This window comes from Mesocricetus auratus, unplaced genomic scaffold, assembly GCF_017639785.1.
Source record: "Mesocricetus auratus isolate SY011 unplaced genomic scaffold, BCM_Maur_2.0 Super-Scaffold_15014, whole genome shotgun sequence".
NCBI lineage: Eukaryota > Metazoa > Chordata > Mammalia > Rodentia > Cricetidae > Mesocricetus > Mesocricetus auratus.
This window is the reverse complement of record NW_024429186.1, coordinates 6961914-6975158: the sequence shown is the minus strand read 5'-3', so window position 1 is coordinate 6975158 and position 13245 is coordinate 6961914. Positions and strand designations below refer to the sequence as shown.

Genomic DNA, 13245 nt, shown 5'->3' with positions numbered 1-13245 from the left:
AAAAAAAAAAGAGGACTCTGGGAGAGAGTGGGCTCTCTCTGTCTCTTCCAAAGCCCCCTGTTCTGGGTCAGCCTGGGCTCTGGACCTGGAATGGGTGAGGGGAAAACAGCCATCAGATAGAAGGTAAAGTGTTTCAAACGGAGGCTACCACTGATGATTACAGCATAAAGGCACGCCTGCAGGGGTAAAGAGAAGCCAGAAGCCATCCCTGGAGATGAACCCCAGTCGGAAGGGCCGGCTAGCTGCCTCAGTTTCCCCAGTCCACTTTGGCTGAATGCCGTAAGCTTGGATTTAGTGATTTTCTTTTAACCTTCATTCTCTCTCTCAGTCGTGGTTCCAGTACTTTGCTGCCTATTGGCTGCTTCTGTCTGCCTCCTGCTGTGTGTTCCTTGCCTCTTGTTTACCATGTGTTTAATAAAGGCACCCGTTCATGCATATAACAGCTCGTTCTCCAGACAGGTGCAGAGCATGTGGTTACTAGAGGTCCGAAAACAAAGGCTACAGACAGGACTGGCCTTGTTGGAGACTTAGGATCTCCAGCATCAGGAGACTGGGGAGATCGTTCACTGCATCCTCATCCACCAGAAGGATGGAGCAGTTCAGATGACCTCTCCTATTCCTGGTTTCCAAGATGGGGAAAAAGCCACAAGCAGGTGTTCAGGAATCTCTACAAGCTGGGAATGGACATATAGGGGCCCTCCCAGAGCCTTGACAGTACTGGCCCTGCTGTGTCTTACTCTCAGGCCATGGCTCAACCCTGAAGTAAAGAAGAAGGGTTAATCCATTTTGTAACACGTGCCTGCTCACATGCCTAGCCAATCAACAACTGACCCAGCAGCCCCGCAACCCACCACCCTGTCTCGTCCTTCGCCAGCCCCTTGGGACATCTGCCAAGCCTTCAGCAGGAGCCCTCCTGCCCCCTCACGGTGCCCGCACCCCTGTTTCCCTATAAGAACAAGCCAGCCCATGACTCATCGCTGCCCTGACCTCTCCCTGCCCAAGCTCGTCTCTGGATCGAGCGAGGGACCCATGAAACGTGAGCAGTCAATATCCCTTTTCACCCACCTCCCTGAGGAGGGCCACTCCCAACCCTTTCCTGCTTCCTGATGCTCACACCTGTTCACAGATGCTCACACACAAACCCCGCCTCGGAGTCTTCCAGAAAACCCCAGGGTGATGGCTGACATAACAGACAGCACTGACCCTACAAACAGAAAGGCCTGGGACACCAGTGGCCCTGTGGTCCCGGGCCACAACCCCTCACCCCGGAAGTCTAGGCCACAGGAGTGGGCCAGAGAGCACCTCTGAACCAAACCCCAAAGCCATGGATGTGTAGAAGCCTGACTTCACTGACAGCATCCCGGGGCTGTGTATCGGCGCCATCCATGGCTTCCAGGAGCCAGCTATGCCCACTAGACTGAAGCATCGGGAGGTTCCTGCCTGGGAGATCCTTCTGCTGCTGTAGCAGATAAGGTCCTGCCCCCACCCCCACCCCTGCGGCAGAGCCATTAGCTAACTCCTGCCAACCTGATTCCTGCACCACCCCCACCGCTGCCCGCTGCCCACACCGGGAACGAGTGTGTGGTCATTCCTGGCCTGTGCTCTTTCCCTGCCCGGCCTTTCTGGAAAGGACCTCTGCATCCCAGTCAGACAGGAAAGCCTCGGCAGCTAGGCCGGCACAGCACCACGGTGGCAGGACCAGAGAACCACCAAGGACTGACCACAAAGGTCACGGCGATGTTCACAGACCTTACTTACCGTGTGGCCAGAGGACCCGCAACTAGAGGGCCGCCACGGCCTCTGCCCCATGGGTCAGCTCCTGCTGGAGACTTTCACCAGCTCCCAGGAAGGCAGGCTTCACCAGCTCCTTCTCCGGTGTTCACTGTGGCCGTGAGGAATCTGTATCCTGCACGGGGTCAGGGACTTTCTGCCCCAGGCCACTCGGGTGACATGGGATTGCAGTGTGGTACAGAGTTCAGAGGAGGGAAGCCGGTCTGGTACAAGGGTCTGGTCGTCCCCGCCTTCTGAAGAGAGGCCATGTCTGAAAGGCAACCACACAGGGAGGGGACAGCCCCGGTTGCCCTCGACCCAGCAGAGGCCTGCATACTCAAAGACCCTGGTCCCAGAGCCTCCCTCCCATTCCATGCAAGAGTCATTCATGAGTTGACAGGGGCTTCAGCAGGGCCAGCACGTCTGAGCCAGCCCACTGTCTCCTGCCTACGTGACTCTGGGCAAGTTGTTTTATCCCTCGAGTGGCATCCTCATGCTCAACACATGCAAGCCAGGGCGGAAGCAGCAGAGAGCCTTCCGTGGAGAACCAGGACAGACCCCAGGAAAAGCAGTCCCCCACTAGCTGCCCCTCTATGACCTAATGCTAACCCTTCATCTCAGGGCTTTATTGGGGTTCAGCCAACATGCCTACAATCTGTAACTTGGGCCCTGTGCTCTCAGGACAGGCACCTTATGAAGTAGGAGGCCTGGGGCAGGCTAGCTCCCGTCTCCACCCCAAAGCTGCACTGGAGAGTCTAATTCCAGGGTGGGTTCTGCAGTCGCCCCATATCTTCACAGCCCCCCATGTCACCCTCACACATCCACGCTACCCTTAATTCCATAGTACAGCTTTTTCAAGAGGCTCACAGTCCTGGAACTGACCTGATATAAACAAATTGGGCCGAGATGGGCAGGGACAGTGGTGCTGACCCCTGGCCTTGTCTACAGGCCTGGCCCGCTGTCCACTGGGGCCCTGGGAAACGGCACCTCCCAGATCTGGAACCAGTGGCCTGTCTGCAGGGCTGTCGCAATTCTGTCCAAGGGGAAGGCAATCGTAGCTCAGCCATTGCTATCTGAATGGCTCTGTGGTTCAGCGTGAGGGTCCAGACAGGTCACACAGACCAACATACCGGAAGGCGGGGACGACCAGACCCTTGTACCCTGCATACAGCCAAGCAGCCCCATCAGAGGGGACTCTGGAGACTGGCGTGATCTTCTGGTGCTGTCCAGGGCCTCCCTCTTGAGGGTACAGGGAGTGCTGTGACCAAAGCCCACCAGGTCCTTACCGGACTGTGTCCCCACAGTCGCCCTGCAGAGTGTGGTAGTTTCTGCCCCTCATGAACCCAGGAGGCAGCCAGGTGAGCAAACCAGCTCGGCGACCAGGTCTGTGCGACCTTCCCACTCGGGATCGAGATTTCTAGCCACAGTTGTAAGCAAGGAGCCAACTGTGGTGGGCAACAGGATGGAGGCAGTCTGGGCAGAGATCACACATGTCACCACGGTCACTCCTGGGTGGCCACCATTCCCTTCTACAAGCTCTGAAGGGCTTCCTAAAGTGGCGACAGTTGCAGACAAAACAGAGCAGCTGGGGATCCCAGAATGTTATCGTATGCATAGGGAGCAGAGGGTAGGAAGGCTCGGTCTAACCCAGGTGCTTGGTGTTCCAAGGCTCTGGGCAGCTACATGTGGCCCTAGGGCTGCAAAAGCCCTAAGACCATCCCCTGCCCAAGGCCAGGCCATCCTTGGGAGGAGCAGGGCGGTGACCTGTTCAAATCTAGATACAGGAGCGCTGGCCTCTAGCCACACAGGACAGTAAGTGCTGCATCAGACAGAGCGAGGACCCAGGGGCTGCTCCCGGGGCAGCAGGGGCTGAGTCAGCCCTGCCGGTCAGTCTTCCCTGCCTGGGCGTATCCCTCCCGTTAGGCCGATGACCCCTTCTGTTGGGCACGGCCACAGAGCAGACCTCTGACTTGCCTGGTACCCCGGCAGCTGGCAAATGGCTCGCAGCCCCCAGGGCTCACCTCAGTTTAGGCCCTGCTTAGGGGAGGGTCCACACTGTCTACCAGATACTCTCAGGGCCTAGATCAACCCTGCTTCACTCTGAGGTCCCCCTAACCTCATCAACACACCCCCATGACCTGGGCCATCGTCACTACACAAGCCAAATGCTGCTGAGCTGTGCAGACCCCACATCTCACGAGAGCGAGGCCCCGGGTGTGGTGCCTGCTCCTGCTCCTTGGTCCCGGGCCAGGGGTGTGTGAGCAAAGCCAGCAGAGACCAGCCTCGCTGGGAGTCTTCTTAGAGCTCTCCCTGTCACTTAAGGCAGGAATGTTTGGTATCTGGGGAGCTTCCAGACTATTCCTGGCTGGAGCACCAGATTAGGAACACCAGCCCTTCCAGGGACCCCATGGCCTGCCTGGCCTGCCCTCTGCCTGCCGCCCTGCAAAAGGAGGTGAGGGGGCAGGGGTGTCCACAGCTCCCTGGTTCCTTTCCAGCCATTCAGAGGCCTGTGACCCAGCCGCCAAGGTGCCTGGGATGGTATGCAAGTCTATTGGGAGCCACTAGGCCCTGTGTACAACAGCCCCACTACAGAACCGGCTGACTGGAGGCCGCCAACCTCAAGGCGGCTGAGGCCGCTGCCCCGTGCCTCTGTAATGGAAACTTCTCAGCCGCTCTGTGAGCCGCAGCTCCAGTTCCCGACTCCTGTGGGGCTCTGATCGGCAGCAGACGGGAGGACAAGGCAGGTGAGCAACCACACGCAAGACAGGTACGGTGCCACAGGAGCCCAGGTGGGGAAGGCCTTGGTGTGCGTGAGTGTGAGTGTGTGTGTGTGTGTGTGACTCTGTGTATGTGTGTGTGTGGTGTGTAGTGTGTGTCTGGGTCTGTGTGTGTGAGAGAGAGTGCGTGTGTGTGATGTGTGTGGTATGGTGTATGTGAGTGTGTGGGGACATGGAAGGTGGGGAGTGTGTGTGTGTGGTGTGTGTGTGTGGTATGTGTGTTTCTGGTATATATGTGTATGTGGTGTGGGGGTAGGATTGTATATGTGTGTGTGTGGTATGTGTGGTGTGTGTGGTATGTGTGTTTCTGGTATACATGTGTATGTGGTGTGGGGGTAGGACTGTATATGTGTGGGGTGTGTGGGGTGTGTGTGGTGTGTGTGTGAGTGGTATGTGTGTTTCTGGTATATATATATGTATGTAGTGTGGGGGTAGGATTGTATATGTGTGTGGTGTGTGTGTGCTGTGTGTGGTGTGTGTGGTGTGTGTGGGGTGTGTGGGGTGTATATGTATGGGGGGTGTATGTGGGGGGCTGGAGTATATGTGGGGGGATGTGGGAGGTGTAATATGTGTGTGGCACATGCATGTGTGTTAGTATGTGGCCCCTGTGTCTGTGTGCACATGTGTGTTAGAAAGTCCTACAGAGGCATGGGGGCACTGCTGACTCCCCAAACTCCCAGATAAGGTGAGGGAGGAAGTGCCTCTGGATAGACCCTAGAAAACAGTCTAGATTTGGGGTCTAGTAAAGAAACAGGAGCTCCAGAGCCCCCAGCTCAGGCCACCAGGGCTGACTTTGGGACAGAGCCCTTGTCTCCGTGACTGTCTGCTCCAGCTGTCTGCAAGCGCCATGTTCACCCGCCTGGACGAGGGTGCAGCATCCAAGCTTGGCTCTGCAGCCTGGCTGGTGGCATTCTCTACCTGGGTCAGGGTTCCCCACTCTCAGGGGCACAGTGCTCCCTTGCTTGCTCCTGGACTGGAGGAACTGGGCCTCGACTCTAAGGGGATGGCTGGGGGTTGTTTCCCTGAGTGAAGGACAGAGTCCCAGCTGCCAGCCCTCCCAAGCGGCACGGTCCAGCCACGGTTCCCCACAGGCACTACTTTCCACCCTTTATCACCCATCTGCCACAAGCCCGCCTCTGAGCAAGTGCACTCAAGTTACCGGTTACCGCCTGTCCCTGCTGGGGCCAAGGCCTCTGCGCTGGGGCCCGCGGGAGGGGATACCAGCTGCGTGTCTGTGTCCACTGCTGTGTGAGCCAGAGATGCTCCCCACTGGACTCCTGGTGGCAGTGTGAGAGCCAGAGAGCTCTCTGCTTGATGGAGACCACAGAGATAAGGATCCAAGCCAGACATGCACACCGCACACTCACACCCCATACATATTCACATACACACACTCACACACATACCACACACTCACACCCCATACATATTCACATATACACACACTCACACACATACCACACACTCACACCCCATACATATTCACATATACACACACTCACACACATACCACACACTCACACCACATACATATTCACATACCACACACTCACACACCACTCACACATACACACACACTCACACACCACACGTATTCACAGACACACACACACACCACACTCACACATACCACACTCACACACCACACTCACACACACACACCACACACCACACATATTCACATACACACACTCACACACATACCACACACACACCACACATATTCACATACACACACACTCACACATACCACATACACTCATACAAACACCACACACACATACCACACACACACACCACACACCATACATATTCACATATACACACACACTCACACATACACTCATACAAACACCACACACTCACACACACACTACATAATAACACACTCACACATACACACAGGCATGAAGAGGTGGTTCAGGTATATTCGTGCATGTGCAAACAAGCCTGTGTGTACACAGATCACATGCATATGCACATTCTCACATGCTAGCACACACAAGCCACACAGTTACACTTACATGTACATATGGGTTCTCCACAGGTCAATACTCACATGTTATACAAACATATGTCCCCTCATATGTCAAACAACCCCATGTGTACACCCATAAACATGTATGTGCATGCTGTCTACTGTTATGTGTATACAAACACACACATGGGTCTAGAGAGATGGCCCAGCAGTTAAGAGCATTTGTTGTGCCGGGCAGTGGTGGCGCACGCCTCTAATCCCAGCACGTGGGAGGTGGAGGCAGGCAGATCTCTGTGAGCCTGAGGCCAGCCTGGTCTACAGAGCGAGTTCCAGGACAGCTGCCAAAGCTACAGAGAAACCCTGTCTCAAAAAAATCTGACACTGTCCCCTGATTCCAGTGGGCCATCTGCACACACATGATACACAGACATACATGCAGGTGAAACACTCACACACATAAAATAAAGTCAGTTAAGGAAACATTTAAAAGACGCTCACACATGTTGTCTCACAATCCCCCAACAGACCCTGGCCACAGAGGACCAGAAAGTGGGTGCTGGCAGTAAGGCGCCTTCCCTGACTGTGGGCCTGGAGCATAAGCCACCACTGCCCTCCCCCTCCCTCCTCTCCTCCCCCTCCCCCTCCCTTCCCCTTCCCCCTCCCCCCTCCTCCCTCCCCTTCCCTCCTCCCCCTCCCTCCTCCCTCCTCCCTCCTTTTCCTGTTCCCCGTGGCAAGCCCCTTCTCTACCCTATTGCAATAAAACCTTCGCTGCCATAGGAGAGTGAGCTCCCTTCTGCAGTAACTGAGCCATGCAAACACATCCAGGCAGACATAGCAGGGCTCCAGCCACCTGCCATACTCATGCCCGCTGAACACAAAGACTGGCCGTTCCATTACCTCCTGCGGAAGACTGTATGGAGGTCCGGGGTCAACCTTCGAGGAAGGGGAGGGGAGGGGGGAGCTTCGTGTAGGACTCCTTGGAGTCGGGGTAAGCTCCTCACGCTTGTCTACTCTCAGTCCTCAAGAGGAGGCTCCTGGAGTCTACAGAACCCGAGCCGTGCCTCGTGGGACAGGCCTTTGCCCCCATTTCAAGGCCTTCTCCAGGCCCGAGACCTGGGAGGTTCTAGGTGATGAAGGAAGCTGCTTCACACTGACCCTTCCATCTGGGGAAAAGAAGGAGAGCCAGCCCGCCAGCAGCCCAGGGACACCTATCTGACCTCAGTGTCTCCACATACCAAGAAGGAATGTGGTGGTCTCTGACCTCCCACCCCACCCCCACGCCCACCCCGGCCCGGGCTTCAAGCAGGGTCTGTACCCAGAGCAGAACTGGAGGACTCGGAAGGCATGGCTGACGCTGTGGAAAATGACCACACCAGTGGGCGTGACAAGGGCAGAAGAAACACTGCCCCACCCAAATGTGAGACGTGACAGGGGAGAGATGGACTCAGAGAAAGAGCAGCAGTTAGGGAGCCTGGCAGGGGGACAGGCTGAGAGACTGTCAGAGACGGCAGGGCCAGGGGTAGAGAGGGAGAGACGAGTGGGCTGGGCCCTTTGTGCCCCATCCCTCCCAACACAGAAGCCAGCCTAGGAGGCAGGGCCCCTCCAGATAGCCTTTCCTTGTGGGGGGGCGGGGATCCCTGCTGTAGTCTGCTCCCCGTGCCTCCTCCTCTGCGGGGACTCAGACTTCTAGTGGAAGTGTTCACTGTAGCCCTTATCAGAGCTCTCAGAGCCCTGCCAACTCCTGCAATAAACTGAGACCCTCCTGAGCAGCCACACAGCAGGTGGGTGGGCAGCTGTAAATCTCAGGGCACCAGCGCCCAGAGGAATATTACACAGCCATCAAGGCTGATAGTTATGAAGACTATGCCCACAAAGGAAATTGCTGACACCAAGGCTTGCAGCTGGCAGGGCACGGGATTTATCTGCACCGTGATCCGTGCAGAGGGAAGCTGCAGTCGACAGGTCTGTGAGAGTGATGGGGGCTGAGGAAGCCGGCCTGGCTTCCAAGGAGGAATTTTCTCATCCTTTTATCTCTATCTCTAGAAGCGTGGCTTGTGCAATAAATAACGTCTTTCTTATCACAGGACCATGTCCCAGTAAATGAGGTCTGCGGCTCAAGTCTTGCGCCCTGATTCCCACCCACAGACAAGCCATCCAACCAGAGAGAATGAGAGGGCCACGAGGGGCTCACAACCTCCCCGGACTCAGAGGGTAAAGCCACACAGCCTGAAACACGAGCTCTGGAGACACAGGCTGCTGCTGTGGGCTGGGAGAGAGACAAGGGCCAGAAGGGCAGACAGGGTCCCTGTCCTTGCTCTGGAGATATCCTCTGTCTCCGGAACTCTGGAAGCCGTATGACCAGGATCTGGGTGGCAGACAGGGAAATGGTCCCATTTTGAAGGGTTTGGTTTGGCCAAAGCACCCGTTGCAGGGTAGGACAATCAAAGGTACAAAGAGGATCCCACGGGTCTAGGGGAGACTCAGCTTGGCGCCAGGCCAGGGGCCACAGCATGGGATCAGCACGCAGGACAGAGAAGTATGACAACCAGACTGAAGAAGTTGGAGGGACAGGAGGAAGGATGGTGGGTGGAGATGGGGGGGGGAGCCATGGATAGTTACAGAAGGTTAGCGAAGGCGGCCGGTGCAAGACACAGCTGGCGGAGGCTAACTGCTCCACCCAGGAGGAAGCAAGAGAGGGGTTCCAAGTGGGAGGAGCCCAGACCTGCCAGGCCCAGGAAGAGGCTGCGATTTGCCAGGCTGACCTTAGCATAGGCAGTGTGGGCAAAGCAGAGCAGTGCCCCGGGGCTTCTCATGGAGCTATGCACAGCCCTGTACCCTGCTGAGGGCAACTTAGAAATAGCCCTGGCTCCCCTGTGCTCTGTCCCACAAACAGCCTTCTGCCCTGCGTCACAGATAAAGACACTGAGGTTCGCATGGGGCTGGTGCCAGGGCAGAGAGGGGGGCCCTGGGCACTTAGTGTGTGAGTGCTGCCTTCCTCTGCCTCCCAGACACCCTGAGGTGCAGCCTAGGTGAGGGGAGGGGGAGCTTCATGTAGGACAGACCCTAGCCTGCCAGCTGGCCATAGCCATCAGTCAACTCTGGTCACTGCCTTGGCTGGGTCCCACTCCAGGGAGCATACAAACTCTGCCCTCTACACCGGGGACCCTCCCCTATGTCTCAGGTTCCCCTTCACAATCCCTACTGGGGTCAGAACAACAGCCTGGCTTGTGGGACAATGTATAGGAGTTGAGGGGAGCAGAAGGGTACACTTCCTCTCAGAGAAGAGGGACCAACAACCTCTGAGGCTGCAAGGCCAGGTCTGAGTTTTCTGGCCACCCCTGTCCAAGGGAATGCGACAGAACCCCAGTGTGTCTCAGCCAGGAACACAGTTCAGGGCACTGATAGTCTCCATACCCGACCAGCCCTCGCCATGCATGTCCCCTGGCCACTGAGCTCCCCGTGTGTGAGCCTTGTGGCCTCTGACAGTGTTCCCAGCGATCAGTGTGGCTTTGTTCAGGCTGTCTTCAGTTGGTGAGATTATTTTCGGCGCCCTTGGTCTACTTCTGGCATTCCTCCGGGTGTGAAGAACCCTTGGGGTTGGCAGGGGGACACATCCTGGGATGCAGCACGGGCCTTCTGGGCACTGAGCTCACTCACGCATGACTGTTCGGGCTTCACTCCAGGCCAGCAGTGCTGGAGAAGGTGACTGTGGTCCTGATGTCTCCATGCCTTCCTCTGGTCCTCCATAGTTGGTCCTGTCCACTTAGCCCAGAGGAGTCGGCAAACACCACGGCCTGGGGTGCCAGTGAGCAGAGAGGGCTCACAGTGATTTGTTCTCCATCCCCCCCTAGGGTGGTAACAGGAAGTGCCCCCCCTCTATCCTGAGACCCAGACGGCAGGAATGTGGGTGCCATGGGGCTGAGCCACCGAGAACTTCAAGGCATGTGCGGTTCCGGGAGCCCCTGGAGGTGGCTGTCCACTGTAAGAGGGGCCAGGGGCTTTGATGTGAGGGTCCGGGTGGGGTGGGGTGGGCAGCTACCCTTGCAACTCTGACACGGTCTGGGATCGTCAAGAAAAGCCAGTCCTTATTCTGTCTTCCCAGACAGAGCCCCAATAAACCTGTAAAACGGGGTTCTGAGGATCGACCATGGTCAGTGGGAGGGACAGGAGCCAACAGGAGAGAATGAGATTGCTGTTGTAATTTTTAAAAACAGCACACGAGAGAAAGACAGAGTTGGGTGGTGGGGTTTTATTTTACTGGGGGAAAGTGAGTGGAAAAGGGGGGGAGGGAGAGACAGAGAGACAGGCCCAGAAGCAGACAGGGTGGGCAGGGCCCTTTTTAAAAGGGAACACGGTGAATGTGCACAGGTGGTGCTCTTAGTGGCTGCCCCTGAGGACGTATCCTGTCAGGACCCCAAGGGCTGGCCAGTACAGATGCCGGAATACTGACAGTTGTGACCATCAACACCTCCCTCTAGAGAGGGGTTGGACTCAGGGTAGCTCGTCTCACAGGCCAGGCCAGTGAAACTTGTCTCAGTGCCTTTGTATGGTGGGGAGGGAGAAGCTTGAGGACGTTTTCCTAACTAAGTCATCTATGGTGTCCTTCCCAGACATTGCCCGCAGGGACACCACAGCTGCCGTCAAGGGTGAGTTCTGAGAAGGAGCCCCTTCTGCCAGCAGGTCCCGGGCCTTTGCCTCCACAGGGCAGAACAAAACGCAGCCTCAACCACACCCCTGCCCCCACATCTCCAGTTCCTCTACACCCTGAGTCGGTCTCCCCTGATTACACTAGAAGTGACCCCATCCCCACGGGGCCACTCCCCAGAGCCCTGGCTTGTTGAAGCAGCAGCATCCCTATGCGGGTGGGGTCTTCCTCAGGCAGATGAGAACAAGAATCGATGTCCCATGGATCCCATGAGACCCACCCCAGGACCCTACCTGACCATCACCCTGAGGTCGACTACGGGCCAACAGTCAGGTGCCATAAGTCTCCCCCACACCAGCCCACCAGCAGAGAGAGGGTGCACCCTGCGGGGCCTCACTGGGGAGCTGCCTGGACTGACCCGCCACCCTCCTACAGTGCCCACGGCGGCTTCCCACGGCGGCTCCCTGCTCCAGCCAGCATCCTCCAGCGGTTCCCTGTTCCTGTGGCTGACTCTGTGCGTTCTGCTTGGCGTGGCGTTGGGCCTGTACTGTGGCCAGGCCAAGCGTGTCGCGGCAGTCCTGGGGGATCTCCGGGACTGGCTCCTGGTCCTCATCGTGCGTCTGTGGCACACAGCCCTTGCCTGTTGCCACCGCCTCCTGCATCTCTGACACCTGCTGAATGGCAGTTTCACCTCTGAGCGTCGCTGGGGGTGATGGCGTCGGAGGCCTGGGGTGGTTTGGGGGGTTTGTGCATGGTGGTGGGGCCCAGGCGCTAAGACCATCCCCAAGATAGCTCTGCTAGTCACGGCTTGACAACCCAGGAGCTCTGCAGTGGATTGGGAGGGAAAGGGGGCACCTCAGGCCTGCCCACCAGCTGCAGATCCCGCGCGTCCACTGAACCTCTGTAGACACCGTTCTGCCATGCGTGTTGCGACGTTAAGGGAAGCAAGCGCACAGTAATGAGCTTCAGGACCCCCTAGACCTGCCTGGAGGGGGAGCCCTGAACACAGCAAGGAGGCCCAGTCAGACACCAGGGGGATCCACCGAGGGGGGGGCCCTGTACCACCCTGGAACAAACATCTGATCAGGGTTTGGGAGCCAGGGTGAGGGTTATGGTTGTCCTCTTAAGATGTCTCTCCACTTACATGTGCAGAAACAGATTCCACCTGGAAGCATCTGCAGCCTCTTTAACCTCAGGACTATTGCAGAAATGAGGGGTGCGAGGCAGTTGTCGAAGAATCCCTCCAGGCCAAGCATGTGTGTCTAGGCACCAAAGCACACCCTCCACCCACCCACACCTTCTCACCCCCACAACCCACAGGTCCTTTGCGGCTGTCATTCATGAGAACTGGGGGGACCCACAACGCCCCCAGGACCACATCCTCCCCAGCAAGATGCGCCCAGACTCCTAGCTCACTGAGGTGCCATCTGCCCCTCTCTGGCCTTCAGGGACTCCACACAGTGGTCTCCCAGTTATAAAGTTTGGGGGCACAGTCAGGGAGGGCCCAGTGGAGAGAAACCTGCTTCCAGGAGTGGTCTAGAGAGGACCAGCCTGGGAAGCCACTCACCAGGATCAGCTATCACCATGGCTACGGTTGCCTGCACCAACCCTGCTGCCCCAGGACCTGTCCCACCTCATCCGCCCTGGTAAAAGGCAGGCTCATCCCTGGCCTGTGTTCCAACAGACACTAAGGGCTGAGGGGAAGACCTCCAGGTCACCCTTCTGTCCCTGCTTCTGAGAGTGAATACCCTCCAGGAAGGTCACCCATGTGTTACAATAGGGAGCCAGGGCTTCCCGCCTCCCAGCCCGCATTTGCTGCAAAGGCCACCGAAAATAAAAGTGTGCCCAGCTCTGCAGGGGCCACAAAACTCTACCCTAGCTAGCTTTGGTGTCCGTTTTCTGCTTTGTTTCCTTTCTACAGTGCAAATCCAACACAGCCAGGCAAACGGTCTGCCACTGTGTTAACATCCCCAACGCTGTCTCGTTTTAGAATAAATGTTCAAAGACACACACAGAGATGCATGCGCCTAGGAGATGCCATTAAAAACCCATCCGTGTGTCTGGGGGATACAGGA

The 13245-nt window shown here is 57.0% G+C and overlaps 1 protein-coding gene across 3 annotated transcripts; it reads left to right on the top strand.

The window, feature by feature from the left end:
- The first annotated feature begins 2881 nt into the window (after positions 1 to 2881).
- On the top strand, positions 2882 to 13043 carry CUNH14orf180 (chromosome unknown C14orf180 homolog). Of its 3 annotated transcripts, none has more exons than XM_040742371.1 (6): positions 2882 to 3128; positions 4266 to 4514; positions 8610 to 8736; positions 10377 to 10506; positions 11136 to 11171; positions 11606 to 13043. In XM_040742371.1, exons 3-6 carry the CDS (start codon positions 8626 to 8628, stop codon positions 11836 to 11838), a joined length of 510 nt encoding a protein of 169 aa, XP_040598305.1. In that variant the 5' UTR covers positions 2882 to 3128; positions 4266 to 4514; positions 8610 to 8625; the 3' UTR covers positions 11839 to 13043. The 3 variants fall into 3 exon arrangements, with proteins under 3 accessions (XP_040598305.1, XP_040598304.1, XP_005068293.1); XM_040742370.1 differs by having other exon boundaries at positions 4266 to 4537; XM_005068236.3 differs by lacking the exon at positions 2882 to 3128 and having other exon boundaries at positions 4247 to 4537.
- Positions 13044 to 13245: the final 202 nt, after the last annotated feature.

Excerpts from the sequence above, each read along its gene's own strand:
- CUNH14orf180 (XM_040742371.1), top strand. The coding sequence starts at position 8,626 with ATGAGGTCTGCGGCTCAAGTCTTGCGCCCTGATTCCCACCCACAGACA. Across the intron at positions 8,737-10,376 it reads AACCTCCCCGGACTCAGAGG|GGTGGTAACAGGAAGTGCCC; the intron begins GTAAAGCCACAC and ends ATCCCCCCCTAG. Across the intron at positions 10,507-11,135 it reads CCTGGAGGTGGCTGTCCACT|ACATTGCCCGCAGGGACACC; the intron begins GTAAGAGGGGCC and ends TGTCCTTCCCAG.